The following is a 16676-nucleotide window of genomic DNA, read 5'->3' as shown; positions in this document are numbered from 1 at the left end:
CAGAGGCATTGAGAAGCAGATTTTTTTCCGAAGAGCACAAAATTATATGTCTGGGATTGTTTTTTTTTTTTGTTGTTTTTTTACAGCCTTGAAAAAGAAAGTCTCTCTGAAGTTGTGGTGACTTTCTGAAAGTGGCCTGAAATACTGAAGGAGTTTGTCATTGCTTTAATCCTAATGCTTGAACCTCAGCTGCCCCTTACGCTCTGTAGCTCTGTTGAAACGCGAGGCCCCTTTTAATTTTCTTGGATGGCAGTAGCCTTTCAATAGCGTCTGGACACGAGGGGAGATTTGTGACTGCTTTAATCAAAACAAGCCCATTGGGCCCGGAGCTATTTTTACTGCACTAGTATGTTAAAAGAAAACACCATAATGGAGCCTATTATCGTTCCCAGAATGCCCAGTGAATCCAACATGCCATCAACACACTGAACCCCTGTCCATCTTAAGACTATTAATAATTAAAATATCCATTAAACCTGCATTTAATAACCTATATTTAAAATGCAAATGTCAGAACCATTATAATCATTATCAATATTCATATGGGGGCTGTAAACACTTCATGAAGCCAATGAATTATTTTTTGGTCTTTATTTTGAATTCTCTGACTTAACATTGTTAAAAGCAGTAATTTCCGTAATGGTTTTATTCAAAAACACTGGGCCTAAAGCCAAATTTAGCCTTTACTGTGCCTGTCAATCAAACATTAAGGTTAAGGCTGATGATTACGTTACACCAGGACAGCGAAGCAAACGTTAGGATGAGAAACATTCAACCACTACTGCTTTTTACTGTACAAACAATAATGTATGAAACAGGCCAAAGCTCGAGCAGCACAAGGATTATTTTAGGGGACATATCTAATGGCGTTGGACCTTCGACTCTTGGCACAGACTGTCGGATCCATATTACAGACGAAGGCAGGTGCAGGAAAGAGAAGGAGGTCCTAAAAATATCCTTGAGAATCTTTGAAGAGCTGAAGACACTTGGTGTGTCCTCACTCCTCACACTTGTGCCGCTCGTTTTTGGCAACAAGAAATACAGAAAACTGACAAATATATTGTCAAATATTATATATAGACTTTACCAGCATGCGCTTGCCTGCTTAGAGGCTTCATGTTTCTAAATGCACTGCATGTAAACTAGAATATAAGTCTTCAGTCAGATTTCTCAAATCCCAAGTGAATCATTGGCTGAGCTGCAGTAATTAAGACTTTCAAGGCCATCAGGTCTGGCTGGAGTCACGCACACACATCAACAGTGTACAGGGAGGATCCAATACATTATCAGGTAAACACTTCCCTGTCTCGAGCCCTCCCCAGATTGCGAACAATGCCTCTGGGGCTCGCATGGCTCATTGAAAGCATCCTCTGTCAGTCAGCTCACTCCAACTTCTCCCAAAGGAACCTTCACGCCATCACGTTCACACACACACACACACACACACACACACACACACACACACACCGGCGGCTGCGAGCTGAGGCTGAGGGGAGCCTGTTACTGCAGCTGCCTGTGGTCCCCTCCCAGCTGGACAGAAAACTCTGTCACTGACACATGGAGGGAGATCATTTTAGTCAACGTGAAGAGAAACTCCGGGAAGCTACAGGGAAAGAGAGCACATAAAAAGACAGACGGGCGAGACGGGCTGCTTTTAAATGAGTCGTCACGCTGCTAAATCAACGCTTCCTGCAGGGGTGTAATTAAATGCTCGTTCGGTAAGAAGCGGCCACGGTCTGCACCATCTGAATGGCTTTTGTTACATTACCATTTGGACGCCGTTCCGTGGGAGCTGCCCGTTTGTCCATCACGACCCATATAAAGGCGTATCAAAAGTCAAATGCTGGGAGGCAGCGAATGGCGGCGCAGAGCCTTAAAAAACGCCCGGACACCCACACACGCCTCCTCCAAAAAAGTATTGGATGTCCAAAGGAATCCAGTCACCCCCCCCTTGAAAGTACATATTTGACAGGACGGAGCGAGGCAGAGCCTGCACTCCAGCTTAGCGTTCAGTTAGGCACAGACGCCCGAGCCCCTCTCCCGCTCGCTCCTTGCTTTTCATTTGGACGGTCCGTCGGTGCAGCCGCACAGCAATAAGCAGCCATGGATGCCATCAAGAAGAAGATGCAAATGCTCAAGCTCGACAAGGAGAATGCCTTGGACAGAGCTGAGCAGGCCGAGTCGGACAAGAAAGCAGCAGAGGACAGAAGCAAACAGGTCGGCTGGTTGCTGTGTTTTTTACCTTTTTTTTTTTTTTTTTTGCTTTTGTGGAAAGTCCGAGAAAAATCCGTAGAAAAAGCGCAGGAAGACGCGTAGCAGTTTAAAGCTGCTGTAAATGGATCTCTGCCTAATTGCGGATTATTGTTTTCATGGATAAACCCAAATAAGGAGTGAATTAAGAGTTCAGACATCTTTATTTCTATTTGTGGATGCTATAAAGTCTATTTTGGCAATAACTATATTTATAATGGAATTTTTAAATGAAGGAAATGTTTAATAATAACCTGTAACAGTGCGTGTTTATTTTATACCCTGTTTAACTTTCTAATATTTCATATGCATGTGTAGTTAGAGGACGAAATAAGAGAGATGGAAAAGAAATTGCGCGTTGCTGAAGACGAAAGAGATAAAGTGTTTGAGGAGTTCCAAACCGCTGAGGAAAAGCTGCTCAGCGCAGAGGAGGTCGCCACCAAGGTATCTGGTCCTGACGTGCATGAGCTTCCCTAACTTTCCTCTTTTCTTTCTTTCCTCTGTCCTGTCTCCTCCCGTCCTGTCCTCCCGTGTTTCACTGTACGCGCTGCCTCGCGCCCCCTGCGCGCGCTCACGCCACTGCCGCCCGCGCGCTGATCACGCCTGAACCTGTCCCGCACTGAAACTCGCTCCAGCTCGAAGACGACTTGGTAGCTCTGCAGAAGAAGCTGAAGGGAACTGAGGATGAGTTGGACAAGTATTCCGAGGCTCTTAAAGATGCCCAGGAGAAACTTGAGCTGGCTGAGAAGAAAGCCACAGATGTAAGTAGGGAAGAGGGTTCACCACGCCGCCATTCCCGCACCACGCTTCCTCACACCTTCATTCTGTGAGACATTCACCCCCATATCATCTATTTGTTTCCCTCGCACAGGCCCATTCTATGACATTGTCAAACTCCAAATATATTTTCAAACCCATGTAATTAATATGATGGCAGGTCGTTCTGCTCTACCAAGAACCACGTGCACGATCGCATACAGCACAATTCGGCCCTAAGAGCGTGAAAACCCAAACGTCTCCTACAGGGTCGAATAATGTGTTTCTGACGCGGAAGTGCGCAGTCTTGTAGAGCTTTGGCCGAAGAAGAACTTTTTTTTTCCGGGGTGAGAAGGGAATGAGCCTAATGTGCAGTCTTCCCAAGAGCTCGGAGAGCGAGGGCCTGGATAAATATAGCCTACTGCTTTATATGGTCAGGCTGGAGCTCACATCTGCGGGCTGCGCGCTCCGCTTACCAAAGGCAAAACACGGTTTGCCATCAAAATGCCACAGGCAGCTTCTAATTAAGGAATAATGGGCATAAAACGCACCCAAAGCAAATAAATAAATGAACACGCTACGTGTTCTATTTAATATTAAACCCATGATGGGAAAAGTGTTCAGGATTAGAACGAGCAGACAGATATTGGTTCACAAGGCTCAGTGACAGGGATCAGTCTGCAGTGTGGCTTAGAAGCAGCCTCTAAGAAAATCAGGGTGTAATAATCCTTTAAGTGGATTTGTTGACGTCGTTAGGCCAGAAGGTTAAAACCCTGCTGCCTCCTGATTTTTACCGTATCACCAGTAGCTCTCGATCGTCATCGCGCCTGGATACCGGTGAGGCTTTAAGTTGTGGCTTTGTCAATTCTTTTTATTAACAGCGCGCAAAATCACCCAGACTAAATCCGTCTCGCCGTCCGTAATAACTGGGGACGTAATAAATGAGACCTGAAGTGTACTACTCTTGTGTTGTTTGCAGTTGGCCGGCAGAGGGCGCTCTAGCGCCATTGGTTCGCCACAAGCATGATTATTGCAGGGTGCTGGATGGGTGTGTTCCCATTATAAAAAAAAAACAAAACATTGTCATTCAGCATAAATAAAAATTCACATACTATTATGTTTTTCACGTTACGCTGCGGATGTTCCCGTTAGTGAACAACGCCCAATACTTTTACGTCTTGCAGATGTGTTTTGAAATCTGCAGTACTTCCTGGACAAATACCAAGCGTTGCAGAGTGCGTGTGTGGAAAGCCTGCGCATTCTCTCGCCTGCCCGCGCGCAGCTCCGAGCGCATTCAAGGACGTCATCTCGCTCCTTCGCAGTTTCTCGGAAATCGCGCTGCGCGTCAGAGAGGAGCCTTTTAGTCTTTTATTTGTACATAGCCGTAGAGTAAACCATGGCCGGAGCCACGTCGCTGGAGGCGGTCAAGCGGAAGATCAAATCGTTGCAGGATCAGGCGGACGGTGCTGAAGAGAGAGCCGAGAGATTACAGAAGCATTTGCTCGAGGAGAGGAAGGCGAGGGAACAAGTAAGCGTGTTTACCGCCAGACGGGGGGCTGCTTATCGGGCGCAAAATGTCACGCTGAGCTCCCGCAGCCGCTCCCGCGCCCGCGCGCGTGTGCGTGCGTGCGTGCGTTCACTTTGTGCAGCTTCAGTTGAGACGTAGCGGGATTCGTTTTCGCCTTATTCCGCAGCGCAGAAAGCGGAGCGCTGCTCGGTGGCGGTGTTTCTGGGCCGAATTCAGCGCAGCCGAGTTTTTTTTTTTTTTTTTTTTTTTTTAATTTTTTGCAGCATCTCGTTAAATTCACGTGTCCTAATCCGGTTCCCTCCGTTACTTTAGTCACGCGTTGTGTCAGAACGAGGCGCTGCCAAGATTTGACAAACTACTACCAGGTACCAGGAAGTGACAACAGAAGCGTGACAACATTCAAGGTGCCGGTTTGCGCTGTGGGTTTCTGCTCTATGACTTGCCCATATAAGGACAATAGGCTTTTCACTGCTACTACCAGTGATTTCCCCTCGTGCACACAGTGTTTTAGGCCTGGGTTCGTACCTGCTGAGCACACTTCAAAGCAGGACCGGTTCATTAGAAGCTGCTACTGTTTCTCTGCACACATTCTGAGTCCGGTGCTGACGTGATCCGGAGCGGCCCGGCCCGGTCCGGCCGCAGGTGTTCTGATCGCTGCTCCTCTCCCTCCAGGCCGAGGGCGATGTCGCCTCCCTCAACAGACGCATCCAGCTGGTGGAGGAGGAGTTGGATCGCGCTCAGGAGCGTCTGGCCACTGCCCTGACCAAGCTGGAGGAGGCCGAGAAGGCCGCTGACGAGAGCGAGAGGTGCGTGAGCGGCGCCGGCAGAACCGGGCCGTCCGTACGGGCGGCGCCGCTCACGCAGAGCTGTCTGTCTCCTCCCGCAGAGGCATGAAGGTCATTGAGAACAGGGCCATGAAGGACGAGGAGAAGATGGAGCTGCAGGAGATCCAGCTGAAGGAGGCCAAACACATCGCTGAGGAGGCCGACCGCAAATACGAGGAGGCGAGTTCTCCGGAACCAGAACCAGAACCAGAACTCCCCCCCCCCCCCCCACGTCTCTAACGCTCTGCTGTGACCCATCCACAGGTGGCCCGTAAGCTGGTCATCATTGAGGGCGACCTGGAGCGCACAGAGGAGCGCGCCGAGCTGTCAGAGAGGTAGGAGACCCCCCCCCCCCCCCCCCCCCCCCCTCACATCCACCCACCGCACACGCTCACTTTGCACCCCCACCTGCATGCGGCCTGTGGGAACAGCCGGAGCTTCCAGCACTAATACACACGTGCAGACGTAGTTTCCCTGTGGACAATGTGCTCTGTGTTCTGACTGTGTGCCGGTCATTTGCATGCCGCCCGCGCTTCGAACGGGTTCTGGCTTTGGCAACGCGCGCGCCCGCGGACGCCGCCCGCACCCCACCCCCCCCCACTAACAGACGCGCTCGGAGGGCGGAGGATGAGCTCAGGGCTTTGGAGCAAGGCGTGAAATCGTTAGACTCTTCAGTCGCGCAGGTACAAAACCGGAGACAACGCAACACAACACAACACACGTGTGTGTCCGTCTTCCGCCTCCATTCACGCTGCTGAAGGAAGCCCCTCGCTTTTGCTTGCTGCGTCCTCTCCTGTCACGTGACTCCGATGCCTCTAACACGGCAGAGACAGTGCAAGAATAACGCGCCCCATTTCTAATTATCTTAACATTTTGTGGGTGATTCTTCACATTTACGCCGCATTCTCACAGCTTTGCTCTGTTAAGGCACTTTTGACGGTACTAAGGGTTCTTTCCTCATTCAATCCCTATAGTTCTTATTTATTTTGTGTCCTCTCCCTCCCTCTCTCTCTTACTTTACCTCCACCCCCCCCCCCCCCCTCCCCCGTGTGCTTCTGGTTCTGTCCACCTTGCCCCCCCCCCCCCCCCCCCCCCCCCCCTTTCTTCTTCTCCCTCGCAACTTCATCCCCTTTTGTCTAAAACACCAGCAAATGCTCTGAGCTTGAGGAAGAGTTGAAAACTGTGACCAACAACCTGAAGTCACTGGAGGCCCAGGCTGAGAAGGTAAGCGTGCCCTGGAGGCAGTGCGACCAGTCAGACCCCGCCTCCCCCCCAGTAACCCCAGTAACCCGCTGTGGGGCAGAGGAGCCTGAAGAAGCACACATCTTAAAATAAGCAGCGTCCATTTGAATCCGTTAGTTCAGGATTTGACTCGGCCCTTGGTTTTTCGTCCCACAGTACTCACAGAAGGAGGACAAGTACGAGGAGGAGATCAAGGTCCTCACCGACAAGCTGAAGGAGGTAGGTTCCACGGGGCCTTCTGAGGGGTAGTAGGTCAGTGGTGGGGTCTGGACCCACTCATAAATCTGCCTCTCCACCACAGGCTGAGACTCGCGCTGAGTTCGCTGAGAGATCAGTAGCCAAGCTTGAGAAGACCATCGATGACTTGGAAGGTATGATTCCTTTGAGTGACTTTGGTGCAATGATTATCCGCTGGGTCGTCGTATGTGAGTAAGCGCTGCGTGTTCAGGCTCTTAGTCCATTCTTCGCTTCGCCCTTCATTCCTCTTTCTGTCAACATGACTGTTCCTCCGCACCGGGGCTTTTAATCTGGCGACTCGTCTCCACTTTAAGTCTCGCTGAGTTTTAAGGAAGAGCAGGACGGGTTTTATGCATTATCAGGAATTTGCACCTCCATTCTCTCATTTTCTGGTGTAACTCTGTTTTCCTCTTTTGTTTTCTTTTCCCGTCACCTCGTCTTGTTAATGTTCTGGGCCCTTCACCCCCACCTCCTCCTCCTGTTTTCATGTTCTCCTCCACCACTGCACCTCGTCTCCACCAATAGATGAGTTGTATGCCCAGAAACTGAAGTACAAGGCCATCAGCGAGGAGCTGGACCACGCCCTCAACGACATGACTTCCATGTAATTTCCCACTTGCTGTGCCTGCCTGTCCCTCGTCGCCCTCGTCCCACCCTCACCCCCCTCCCCCGCTGCCTCCTCCCCATCATCTCTTACACTTACCAAACCGTGAAGTGCGCCTGTTTCCACGCGGCAGCCGTGTTTTCCTGTAGCTCGACGTCGTGGGGCAGACACCGTGTTGCTCCGTGTCTGCCTACTTGACTCTGTGAGAGCGTTACTGATCCTGAGTGTCATTTGTCATGGAGATACTTTTCGACGGAAGGGCGCATGAACAGAGACAGCATGGGTCTGTTTGGACGTTTTCTCTGATCTGATCCTGTAAAACGTTTGTGAAGTCATCATCCCTGAGTTAGTATGTCCATGTTTACTGATAGGCCCCTAATTCCTGACATCTTCAGTGCTGCATGCAGGATGTCTGTTGAAATGTCATAGAATGTGTTGAGGAAGCATTTCAATTCAAGTCCCTTTGTAGTGTTTCCACTAAACCGGTTCTTCTGTGCAGAAGAAAAGCCCCCCCGTGTTGTCTTTTTGCCCGTTGAAGGCTAACTGTGTGTAACCGTTAGATTTCCCCGGTCACTCTGTGGGATGTGAAAAGGTGCAGCACTTGGGTTTGTGATGAAAACTCCTCCACCCCTAATCTGCTTGTTAGCGTCCGTGCATTTCCATTTGCGGTGCCGTGTGGTTCTGGTGTTTTCCCGTAGCTCCCGCTCCGACGTCCCTGGTTCACTGTGCGTCTTCTCTCCCACACAGATAAATTGTTTACGCCTCATCAACGAAGCCTCCCGCCAGCTGAGCAGCCTCTGTCTGCTCTCTCCGGCCTTCTCTCCATATTCCTCTCCTCCTCTGTCTGTGCTTTCCTTCCCCCCTCATGTTTTCACCCCCATCACAAAGTTAAGTGCATCCCATCTCTTGTACAGAATCCTAGAGTCTTTCTGCGTTGTGTAAAAAATAAACGTCCTTCCTTCTATGTAAGCTGTATCTCTTCACTCTTTGTTTTCCTTTTCATTTCTATTTATTTATTAGTGGCTTTAATACAACCAGGAAGCCTTGGATATAAATTATGTTTTTATTTTTTTTCTGCGTCTTTGCAGACCTTTAGTTAGGTTTACCTCTGCTTTCCTTAATGTAGTTCTGGAGATCTCAATGGACTCAATTGTAGTTTCTTCAAATACTGTTCTGTGAAGCAGCTATTTTATTAAAATCACATCAGTGCTTAGGACGAAAACCTACAACAACCACAGGTACCTGACTGAAAGCTGAGCCAAGGTGTCGTCTCTCTTGGTGCTTGAGAGTGACGCTTAGAAGCACTTTTCAATATTTAGCACTGACAGGACGAGCCGACTGGAAAGATGTAGTAACTGATTGTAATCGGGAAGATGTGTGGTAAAGTTGAGTGATGGGTGTAACGGGGGAGATGCACAGCGGTGTGTAAGGTTTGTAGAAGCGCATCTGGCTGCTGGAAAGATTGGATGAAGCTGATATCGGTGATGATGACACATGGGCTTTGTATGATACACAGTATCCTGTCATATATTTGAATAAATGTACAATTGCACGTTCTGAGTCTTTTTATTAAGTTCACTGCCATGAAGTCAGACACAGAAGGATGAGCAGCAGAAGTGAGCAGGTCTCTGGAGGTTTGTGTGGTGTGTGTGTTAAGAGCTCATAATTCAGTTGGACCAGTGGAACAACTGTTGTGTCATATCCTTAAATTCTAAGACACTTAGCCAACAGGAAGACGGGGATCAGCATATGTTAATGAGACGCAGTTGTCAGAAACAGCCACACCTCTTCATTTTCTACTTTTTTCATTTTGCTTCCTCGGTTTGTTTCCATCTCTCCTGCTCATCCTTTGTTTTCACTCAGCAAACTGTCCTTCGCCTCTGTTTGCTAAAACATCCCAACACTGTCCGATCGTGTCCGTTACGGTAAAAGATTTAAAGGGGCCGCTGGCGATCTGTTCTGAATCCAGGTAGGTGTGAACAGGCTCAGCAACGTCTCCAGTTTCTCTGATTTCCTCTCCTCTCTCTCTTTTTCAACTTGCTTTCTGACTGCAAAGATCGCCTCTACCAGCAACTCGAGAAAAATCGCCTTCTCACTAACGAACTCCGTGTGGCCTTGAATGAGGACTAAGCTGTGTGATTGTTGGCATGGATTTTAGTGTGTGTGACAATCTAATCCGGTATAAGACCCAAAAGTTCTTCCCTTTTGAATTATCCACGTGTGATGCCTGCACTGACTGAAGTTGTGTATACATACTAATATATGAACATCATCTGCTAATCTTAAAACATGTTATAACGTTAAACAGTGACACTCCTTTGTACGTTATTATTGTGTTTATGTGAAGAATAAGTTTGTTGTAGCCTGTTTGCATGGGTGCTTACTGTATCATACCATGGGCTTCCTGTAGTTCAGGATAGAAGGCACTGGTGTAATGACTGACCTGAATGATGTAGCAATGCAAATAACACTTACCCACACGTGTGAAAATAAACTTCTTCATTTGATGTTCTAACAGAAAAACTGTCAGTTGCTAAAGAAGAGAACCTCGCAATGCACCAGATGCTGGACCAGACTCTAATGGAACTGAATAATTTGTGAGAACACGGTCCGACTCCCCACGCTCTGTGGTTTTGGCTTTTTGTACTTGCACCTTGCTTACCTTAAACCCCTCCTCCCGTACTTCACTCACGGTGGAGAACAAACAGCCAGATGCTTTTCCTATCGCACCGTCCTGCCTTCAGCAGAATTCAGCCAAGGAGAGAATGCTTAGAGGAAGTCGAGCATAGCCCTTTGAGGAAGACTCAGCAGAGAAACACAGTTGATTTCGCAAGCCAGTTTTTAACTTGTAATGATGTCTGTGGTGTTTATTCCTTGGTTTTATCTTCTATTTTTTTGACAAGTCATTTGGTGACATGATATGTGCCAACGGTTGCAAAGATTTTTTTCTACATCTGTGTTCATGCTGATGTGGTACGTTCCATTCAACATTCATTATGCACATACCAAAGGACAAAGTGAAGAAATTTTGCACTTAAATAAACCTCACCGTTTTGCATTCCATGAGATTTATGTTTGGAAAAAGCATTTTCTTTTCTTTGTATACTGGTGCTACTGTTTTGTTAAGCAATGGTAGAAATATACATTACAGTATAAGTTGTTCAAAACCATCAGTCAGAATTTTTTCATTTTGTCTTTCAAGTACGATGTCAGTCATCTGGTTGTGCAGTTTGTTGTCTTAATGTAGATGTTCCAGATGTTTATCGTTTCAGAAATGTCAAAATTTGACTATAAATAAAAGCACGTTTTGAAAGTTTTCAACCTTTATTTGTGGTTTATACAAAACTTAATTTGTTCATTTTGGTGGGAAAGTAACTTAGTCAAACTATTTATAGATTTTGATGTGATTGGTTTAACTCAAGGAAACAAAAGACGTATTAATAGGCTCCGTCTTTCCCACAGAAGTGTAGGGTGCATTAAAGTTTCAGGATGAATGGAAAACTGTTCATTTTGCTGATTTATTGCATTACTTCTGGCTCATTTCTTGACTTGCAGCTGGGAGAAAAACATTGTCACGTGTTTCTTTGGTTCATTGGAGCTCAGCACTCCTGAACCGTATCAGTTCAACTTCAGAGAAATTGTGGTAAGAGATCTAACATCATTTAGGTTGTCGTAGAAGCAGCCATCATTATAATTAATTATTAATTATTTGCTGTTCCCATCAAACAGGTCTAAATATTAAGTATACCTGTACAGTTTGCCACATGCAATAGTATTTAGTACATTTTTCAGGCATGGGATTTTCTTCATGTGTGCTGACAGCAGAAAAGGATTCAGCATGACCTCTGTGAAAGCATTTTGTTGCAGCAGTGTGTAGATAAGGGTGTGTGTAAAAGGGTGAGCTGCAGCTTATGCAACAGTACAACAGACCAGGAGGATGACCTACAGATTGGTAATGTACTAAGCATACAGATATCTCAGGCATAGGCTACATGAACCTTTGTTTCCCAGATGAAGCATAATGTACTTGTGTGTTTATTTTGTTAAGTGTTAATGAAATCCGAAACTTCCAACTCCTAAAGTCAAACATTCTGTATAGTATATATTAAGTGCTATATTCAGTGTCATGACCAGAAAGCAAGCTACCCTGTCAGTCATACCTAATTTGATTAATTGGTCAATTACTCTAAAAAGTTTATTTCTTTGAACCTAGTGTAGTAACACACGGGTAGTGGTAAACAAGTAATTCGATTTCAGGGCTTTCTAAATTATTTGTTTTAATATTTGGGTGGATATTTAAAATGAAGTAACTAATAAGTAAAAGGCCTTTTACAGAATCAATGTTACCCCGTTCTGGCTGTAAATACCGCTCCGGGGTTTGATCAATCACCAATATGTCAGTCTGGGTTTATTGAAACTAGGGCACGTAATGCAAATTACATTTCTCACACTTGTGTTCAGATCTGAGCGACATAAATTACCAACAATAAAAATACATATAAAAAGACCAATGTTTTCACTACGTTGATGTATTTCTAGTCAGTAGACACATAATGATAATCTGATCAGTGATCGGTGACCTACTTTCCTCTCGATGTTTTCGGAATCTTGCTCGATTGATCTGGCCTAGTTGAGGACGCTAGCATAATGCTAACAGGCGGCTAAAGAGTTTGTTCTCGTCAACAACGAGCAATTTTCGACCAAAAAGAGGAGCCGTGTTCTTGCCATGTCGTGGCTATTTCTGCCGAACCGTGTTTGTGCCAATTGTGCCCTGTTTGCAGTGCGTGAGTCCCATTTGCTGTCGCTTCGAGCCGGAGCGAGAGTTAAACCGCGGCTCTCAGAGAAGCGGAGGGTTTTCGAACAACAGAGACGATACGTCGGGGGGTCGCACACTGCCTCTAAACACCGGTCCCGGTCCGGGGTGTGGGTGTGCGGGCTCGGCGTGGGTCTGGCTGTAGCCGTCGGCCTGAAGCACCGAACTGACACCACCGGTTCGTGTGACGCAGATGCTGAAGTAGAGGGGACGGCTCGATACAGCGCTGCCATCAGAGTTAGCAGAGAGCTCGTGGAGCGGATAAAGGTAGGCGCAGAGGTAGGCCGGCTCCTACGGTGGTTATGACCCACTCCCACGGTTCCTAAGATCCACTGGTTCACTTTAGCGCTCTGTGTTTTGCCAGGCTGAGGTGGGGGCTCCGGGTGTAGTGGTCGGAGTCTCTGTGGATGGGGTTCAGGTGTGGTGTGAAGGTTGGTGCATCTAAAGTCACTCTGAACCATGAAACCAGCCTAACTGGACCGGGTCTCTTTGTTGGGTTAGGGCCACATCTGCACCTTACAGCCCAATGAATGCCAGAACTTTTAAATATTGATTCTTGTGAACATACAATCACATCCCGGCGTGATTTCTTATTATTATCCTGCTGTACTTCAGGGCTGGGCTATGCTGATTTGGAGAACCGGGTGCCCTGCAGTCCTCAGACTGTGATGCGTATCGCCAGCATCAGTAAACCCCTCACAGCTGCAGCTGCTGCCCGACTGTGTGAGGAAGGGAAGCTGGAGCTTGATGTGCCGGTCCAGCAGTACGTCCCAGAATTTCCCCAGAAGCAATTTGATGGACGGGCTGTAAGTCGTTTTAATCAGGATAAATTACAATATTTAAGGTTTGTGTGAATGTATTGATACTCATCCTAGTAACACTTGTGTTGCTTTAGGTCACTATAACCCCCCGGATGATTCTGTCTCATCTAAGTGGTATACGCCATTATGAGAAGGATGCAAATAGGGTGAAGGAGGACAAGGAGAAGGCGAAGCGACTTTTAAAGCCACCTGTAACAAAGAAAGAGAATGACAAAAGCACTTGTGAAGACAATCACAAAACCACAACGGAACAAAACACCAAAGCCAAAGAAGCTCCTAAGGCTCAGAAGAAAAAAGAGTTTGAGCAGGAGGAGTATTACTTGAAAGACAACTTTGAAAGTGTCACTCAGGCCTTAGACCTCTTCAAGGACGATCCACTCATTTTTGAACCTGGTAAAGCTCCCTCCCTTGTTTTAAAGCATAACAGTGCAAATGTTTTGATGAATAACTTATTTATTTTTGTTTCCATTTAGGCACCACTTTTTTGTACTCCACCCACGCCTTCACGCTGCTAAGTGCTGCTATGGAGCGGGCCGCTGGCCGTCGCTTCCTGGATGTCATGATGAACATGTTCCGTGAAATCGGCATGTTGGACACGGTTCCTGATGAGAACGAGCCTATTGTTTACCACCGCTCCAGGTAAGTGATACTCATCTGTGTCAAGTTATGTACAAGTTAAAGCCAAATGGGGGAGTCCTAACTACCAGGTGATGTTCATCCACAGATTTTACCATCTTAACAAAAGAGGACGCGTTGTGAACTGCCCATATGTAGATAACTCCTACAAGTGGGCAGGAGGCGGCTTCCTGTCCACCGCCGGTGACCTGCTGCTCTTCGGAAACGCGCTGCTCTATAGCTACCAGGTTGCTCACATTAAGGACACGGAGAGCTTCCTGCCTGGCTTCCTCAAACCCCAAACTGTCATAGATTTGTGGGCACCTGTTGATGGAACAGACCCTGGCTGGGATAAAGATGGAGCGTATGCCCAGGGCTGGTTGGTGGTGGAAAAACTGCAGAAATATGGTGAATGCAGGAAGCGCAGACACTACGTGTCGCACACAGGAGGTGCTGTGGGGGCTAGCAGCGTCCTGCTGGTGTTACCTTGCGAGGAGATGTGCCCGAGCCGAGGACAAGCCCCCGTCCTCCCACAGGGGGTGGTGGTCACCATTATCACTAACATGCAGTCTGTGGGACTCAACAACACAGCGCTGAAAATTGCGCAGGCATTTGACAAAGCCCGAAGCCTGTGAGAGTAAGTTGTTTACAAAAAGGTGGGTTTACATTGTACTGAAAAGTAATTTCAGACACAACTGATGCTGTTGTGTAGTGTTCATGCTGCTTTATATATGTAGGAAACCTTTTTTTAAACACGCGTTTTACAAATGTTTTGTGAATTCTGGAAAATATTCCAACGAGGGCCTTTCTGCCACTAGGTGGAAGCAAATAATCACATTTGTTTAATACATTAAAAAAAACATCCCATTGACCTAAATTGATTTAGTGGTTTTATATGTAGAAGTATATGTAACAAAGCAATACATAAAATATGGTTCCTTTTTTTTAAAAAGCAGCTTTTTAGACTACTTGAATGTCATGTGGAATTTGAGTGTTTAGTCTCCATTGATTTTGGAAGTACTAGTTTTTCTATTGCAGTTAGATACTACTCTGTTCACAAGCGTCCTGGCGCTCCAGTGCAGTAGTGAGCCTTACAAACGATTAGCTGTGTCGTCCTTTCTTAAGCTGACTGAATTGAAGCTGATTTGATGTCACTATTCTCATTAAAAAAACTCCTGGGATCTCCTCTGACCCTGTTTTTAGCTTTAAGGGAGCTGATGACTTGGGATAAACTAATTATACAGACTCCGTCACAAAGTGCGGTGCGTGTGCTCCTGTATGCCTGCAGACTGAAGACGGTGTTGGAGAGGCCAAATACCAAATAATCACACAGTAAAATAATTCACTAGTGTTCATTATATATATATATATATTTATATGTATATATTTACACAATTACATTAATGCAAGGCTTTTTTTCCTGCTTTACAGGGTTAATATTTAGAATATTTGACAAAATTATTTTTCAATTGTCCAACTATACTTTTAAAATACATTTTAGACAAAGCATATAGATTGAAATGTGATTTCTAACATGAGTAACACCAGAGCCAACCTGATAGCTGTTAAAGAGGCTACTGTGAAAGGTGTGATTCAATTCCCGCTCACTCACACTCGTTTCACACTCCGTTTGCGTGTTAATGAATTACGCTCTTGTGTGTCTTTTCCTGTGTGGAACCTATAATTCTCATGAGAATGTTCAGCGTTCGGCAGCGCTTCACCTGCCTTGACTTGGTGAAGCAGGGTTGCTCTGCCGCTGTTTTTTTTTTTTCATTGTCATATTTTGATCATCTCATCAGACATGCGTAGGTGTGCTCATACTCGTGGGGTTCACCCTCCAATACGGCTGCGGAGTGTTCTGCTGGTTCTGCTGCTTGGCTTTCAGCGTCCTGTGTGCAGACACAAGCAGTGGCTCTTAGTTCCAAAGTAAGACATTCTGAGTAACGTACACTTCCAAATCCTAATTTAATTTTTAGATGTTTTAAGCTCGACAGAGCCATGATGTACTTACTTGTGTGTGTAGTAGATAACAACCGCCAGCACTACTAAAATTAGGAGGGCAACAATGGTCACGGCTGCAATTAACCCGGCCTCTCCAGGGTCGCTGACCTTGCTTGGGAGCTGGAAATGCTCACATCTGCCGCCTTTGTAATCCTTATTGCACCTACAGTGAGACAGTAGGGTGTGAACAGTGTTGGCAAATCATAATATATTCCTATGTAAGTATTAAAAGTTCAAAATGACAAGTTTATTCAACTTACACGCAGGAGAGAATGTATGTGCCGTCTATAGACGGTATTTTGTAGCACGTCCCCTCGTTCATGCAGTAGGAGGCTTCCTGCCCATCACAGGGGTCACCGTGCTCTACACAGACAGTAACATTTCAGTCAGTTGTCTCAGCGGGACTTCACACTCGCCTGCCACATGTTTGTCAAATTGCGTTTTTTCCCTCTCTGACGTGTTTTAGATTTACCTGCCATCGTTTAGGACGATTGTCTCGCTGTGTCCTGTGAACACGAGAAAATGTGTTGTCACGACAGAGCAACCACAACTCTCACCGCCGAGGAAAGGATCTGATGATCACAAGCTTCACATGCCAGAAAGGAAAGCATAGCTGTGTACTGTGTGCAAACATTTTCCTAAATCTAAAAAAACATCAGGCTGTCGACGACTGATATTCAGCCCTAAAAGCTGTATAACATTAACATAAACAATGAGTCTCCACTTACCAGCTTGCGGAGTCACGGCTTTTGCTGGTGTAGCTTGTAGTAGTGAAGGTGAGTCATAGTGAAGCTTTCAAACAACTCCGGACTGCTTTTTGTTCCTCTGCAGAAACTCTCCCGTGGGTGTGTTCCTCCCATTTCGTAAAAGAAATGTTGCGATTGCAGTTTGTCCACATTGTAAAGACTAAATGTCAGAATCCTCAGCGGATCATCACTAATTTGTTACCTGTGCCACAAATAGCATCATTTGCTGCTTTGCGAGT

At 46.4% G+C, this 16676-nt stretch overlaps 3 protein-coding genes across 16 annotated transcripts; 2 read left to right on the top strand and 1 right to left on the bottom strand.

The window, feature by feature from the left end:
• Window positions 1-1979: 1979 nt before the first annotated feature.
• Window positions 1980-10757, top strand: tpm1 (tropomyosin 1 (alpha)). Of its 12 annotated transcripts, none has more exons than XM_029153579.3 (10): window positions 1982-2217; window positions 2569-2694; window positions 2886-3011; window positions 5207-5340; window positions 5421-5538; window positions 5623-5693; window positions 6507-6582; window positions 6757-6819; window positions 6902-6971; window positions 9960-10757. In XM_029153579.3, exons 1-10 carry the CDS (start codon window positions 2104-2106, stop codon window positions 10040-10042), a joined length of 981 nt encoding a protein of 326 aa, XP_029009412.1. In that variant the 5' UTR covers window positions 1982-2103; the 3' UTR covers window positions 10043-10757. The 12 variants fall into 12 exon arrangements, with proteins under 12 accessions (XP_029009407.1, XP_055365429.1, XP_029009412.1 ...); XM_055509456.1 differs by lacking the exon at window positions 9960-10757 and adding an exon at window positions 7363-7445 and having other exon boundaries at window positions 1983-2217; XM_029153571.3 differs by lacking the exons at window positions 2886-3011; window positions 9960-10757 and adding exons at window positions 7363-7441; window positions 8189-8405 and having other exon boundaries at window positions 1984-2217.
• A 1194-nt stretch (window positions 10758-11951) lies between these two features.
• lactb (lactamase, beta) lies at window positions 11952-14871 on the top strand. Of its 2 annotated transcripts, none has more exons than XM_029153323.3 (6): window positions 11952-12533; window positions 12619-12685; window positions 12870-13060; window positions 13150-13468; window positions 13549-13714; window positions 13800-14871. In XM_029153323.3, the coding sequence occupies exons 1-6, from the start codon at window positions 12168-12170 to the stop codon at window positions 14323-14325; spliced, it is 1635 nt and encodes a 544-aa protein (XP_029009156.1). In that variant the 5' UTR covers window positions 11952-12167; the 3' UTR covers window positions 14326-14871. The 2 variants fall into 2 exon arrangements, with proteins under 2 accessions (XP_029009156.1, XP_055365428.1); XM_055509453.1 differs by having other exon boundaries at window positions 12020-12521.
• A 170-nt stretch (window positions 14872-15041) lies between these two features.
• Window positions 15042-16551, bottom strand: LOC114857148 (pro-neuregulin-4, membrane-bound isoform-like). 2 transcript variants are annotated; one of them, XM_029153325.3, is made up of 5 exons: window positions 16420-16551; window positions 16164-16197; window positions 15952-16054; window positions 15702-15854; window positions 15042-15579 (listed from the first exon to the last, which is right to left on the bottom strand). In XM_029153325.3, exons 2-5 carry the CDS (start codon window positions 16168-16170, stop codon window positions 15486-15488), a joined length of 357 nt encoding a protein of 118 aa, XP_029009158.1. In that variant the 5' UTR covers window positions 16171-16197; window positions 16420-16551; the 3' UTR covers window positions 15042-15485. The 2 variants fall into 2 exon arrangements, with proteins under 2 accessions (XP_029009158.1, XP_055365433.1); XM_055509458.1 differs by having other exon boundaries at window positions 16164-16277; window positions 16420-16495.
• Between the last annotated feature and the right edge of the window lie 125 nt (window positions 16552-16676).

This window comes from Betta splendens, chromosome 6 (assembly GCF_900634795.4).
Source record: "Betta splendens chromosome 6, fBetSpl5.4, whole genome shotgun sequence".
NCBI classification, from domain to species: Eukaryota; Metazoa; Chordata; class Actinopteri; order Anabantiformes; family Osphronemidae; genus Betta; species Betta splendens.
This window is presented reverse-complemented; position numbering and strand designations above follow the sequence as displayed.

What these genes read in the sequence shown, in the direction of transcription:
- LOC114857148 (XM_029153325.3), bottom strand. An exon ending in ACATACATTCTCTCCTGCGT is followed by an intron (nt 15,855 to 15,951) that starts GTAAGTTGAATA and finishes GTCTCACTGTAG; the next exon opens with GTGCAATAAGGATTACAAAG. An exon ending in GTTATCTACTACACACACAA is followed by an intron (nt 15,580 to 15,701) that starts GTAAGTACATCA and finishes GTCTGCACACAG; the next exon opens with GACGCTGAAAGCCAAGCAGC.
- tpm1 (XM_029153579.3), top strand. Translation starts at nt 2,104, where the DNA reads ATGGATGCCATCAAGAAGAAGATGCAAATGCTCAAGCTCGACAAGGAG. An exon ending in CAGAGGACAGAAGCAAACAG is followed by an intron (nt 2,218 to 2,568) that starts GTCGGCTGGTTG and finishes ATGCATGTGTAG; the next exon opens with TTAGAGGACGAAATAAGAGA. An exon ending in CAGAGGAGGTCGCCACCAAG is followed by an intron (nt 2,695 to 2,885) that starts GTATCTGGTCCT and finishes AACTCGCTCCAG; the next exon opens with CTCGAAGACGACTTGGTAGC.
- lactb (XM_029153323.3), top strand. Translation starts at nt 12,168, where the DNA reads ATGTCGTGGCTATTTCTGCCGAACCGTGTTTGTGCCAATTGTGCCCTG. An exon ending in TCCACTCATTTTTGAACCTG is followed by an intron (nt 13,469 to 13,548) that starts GTAAAGCTCCCT and finishes GTTTCCATTTAG; the next exon opens with GCACCACTTTTTTGTACTCC. An exon ending in ATTGTTTACCACCGCTCCAG is followed by an intron (nt 13,715 to 13,799) that starts GTAAGTGATACT and finishes GTTCATCCACAG; the next exon opens with ATTTTACCATCTTAACAAAA.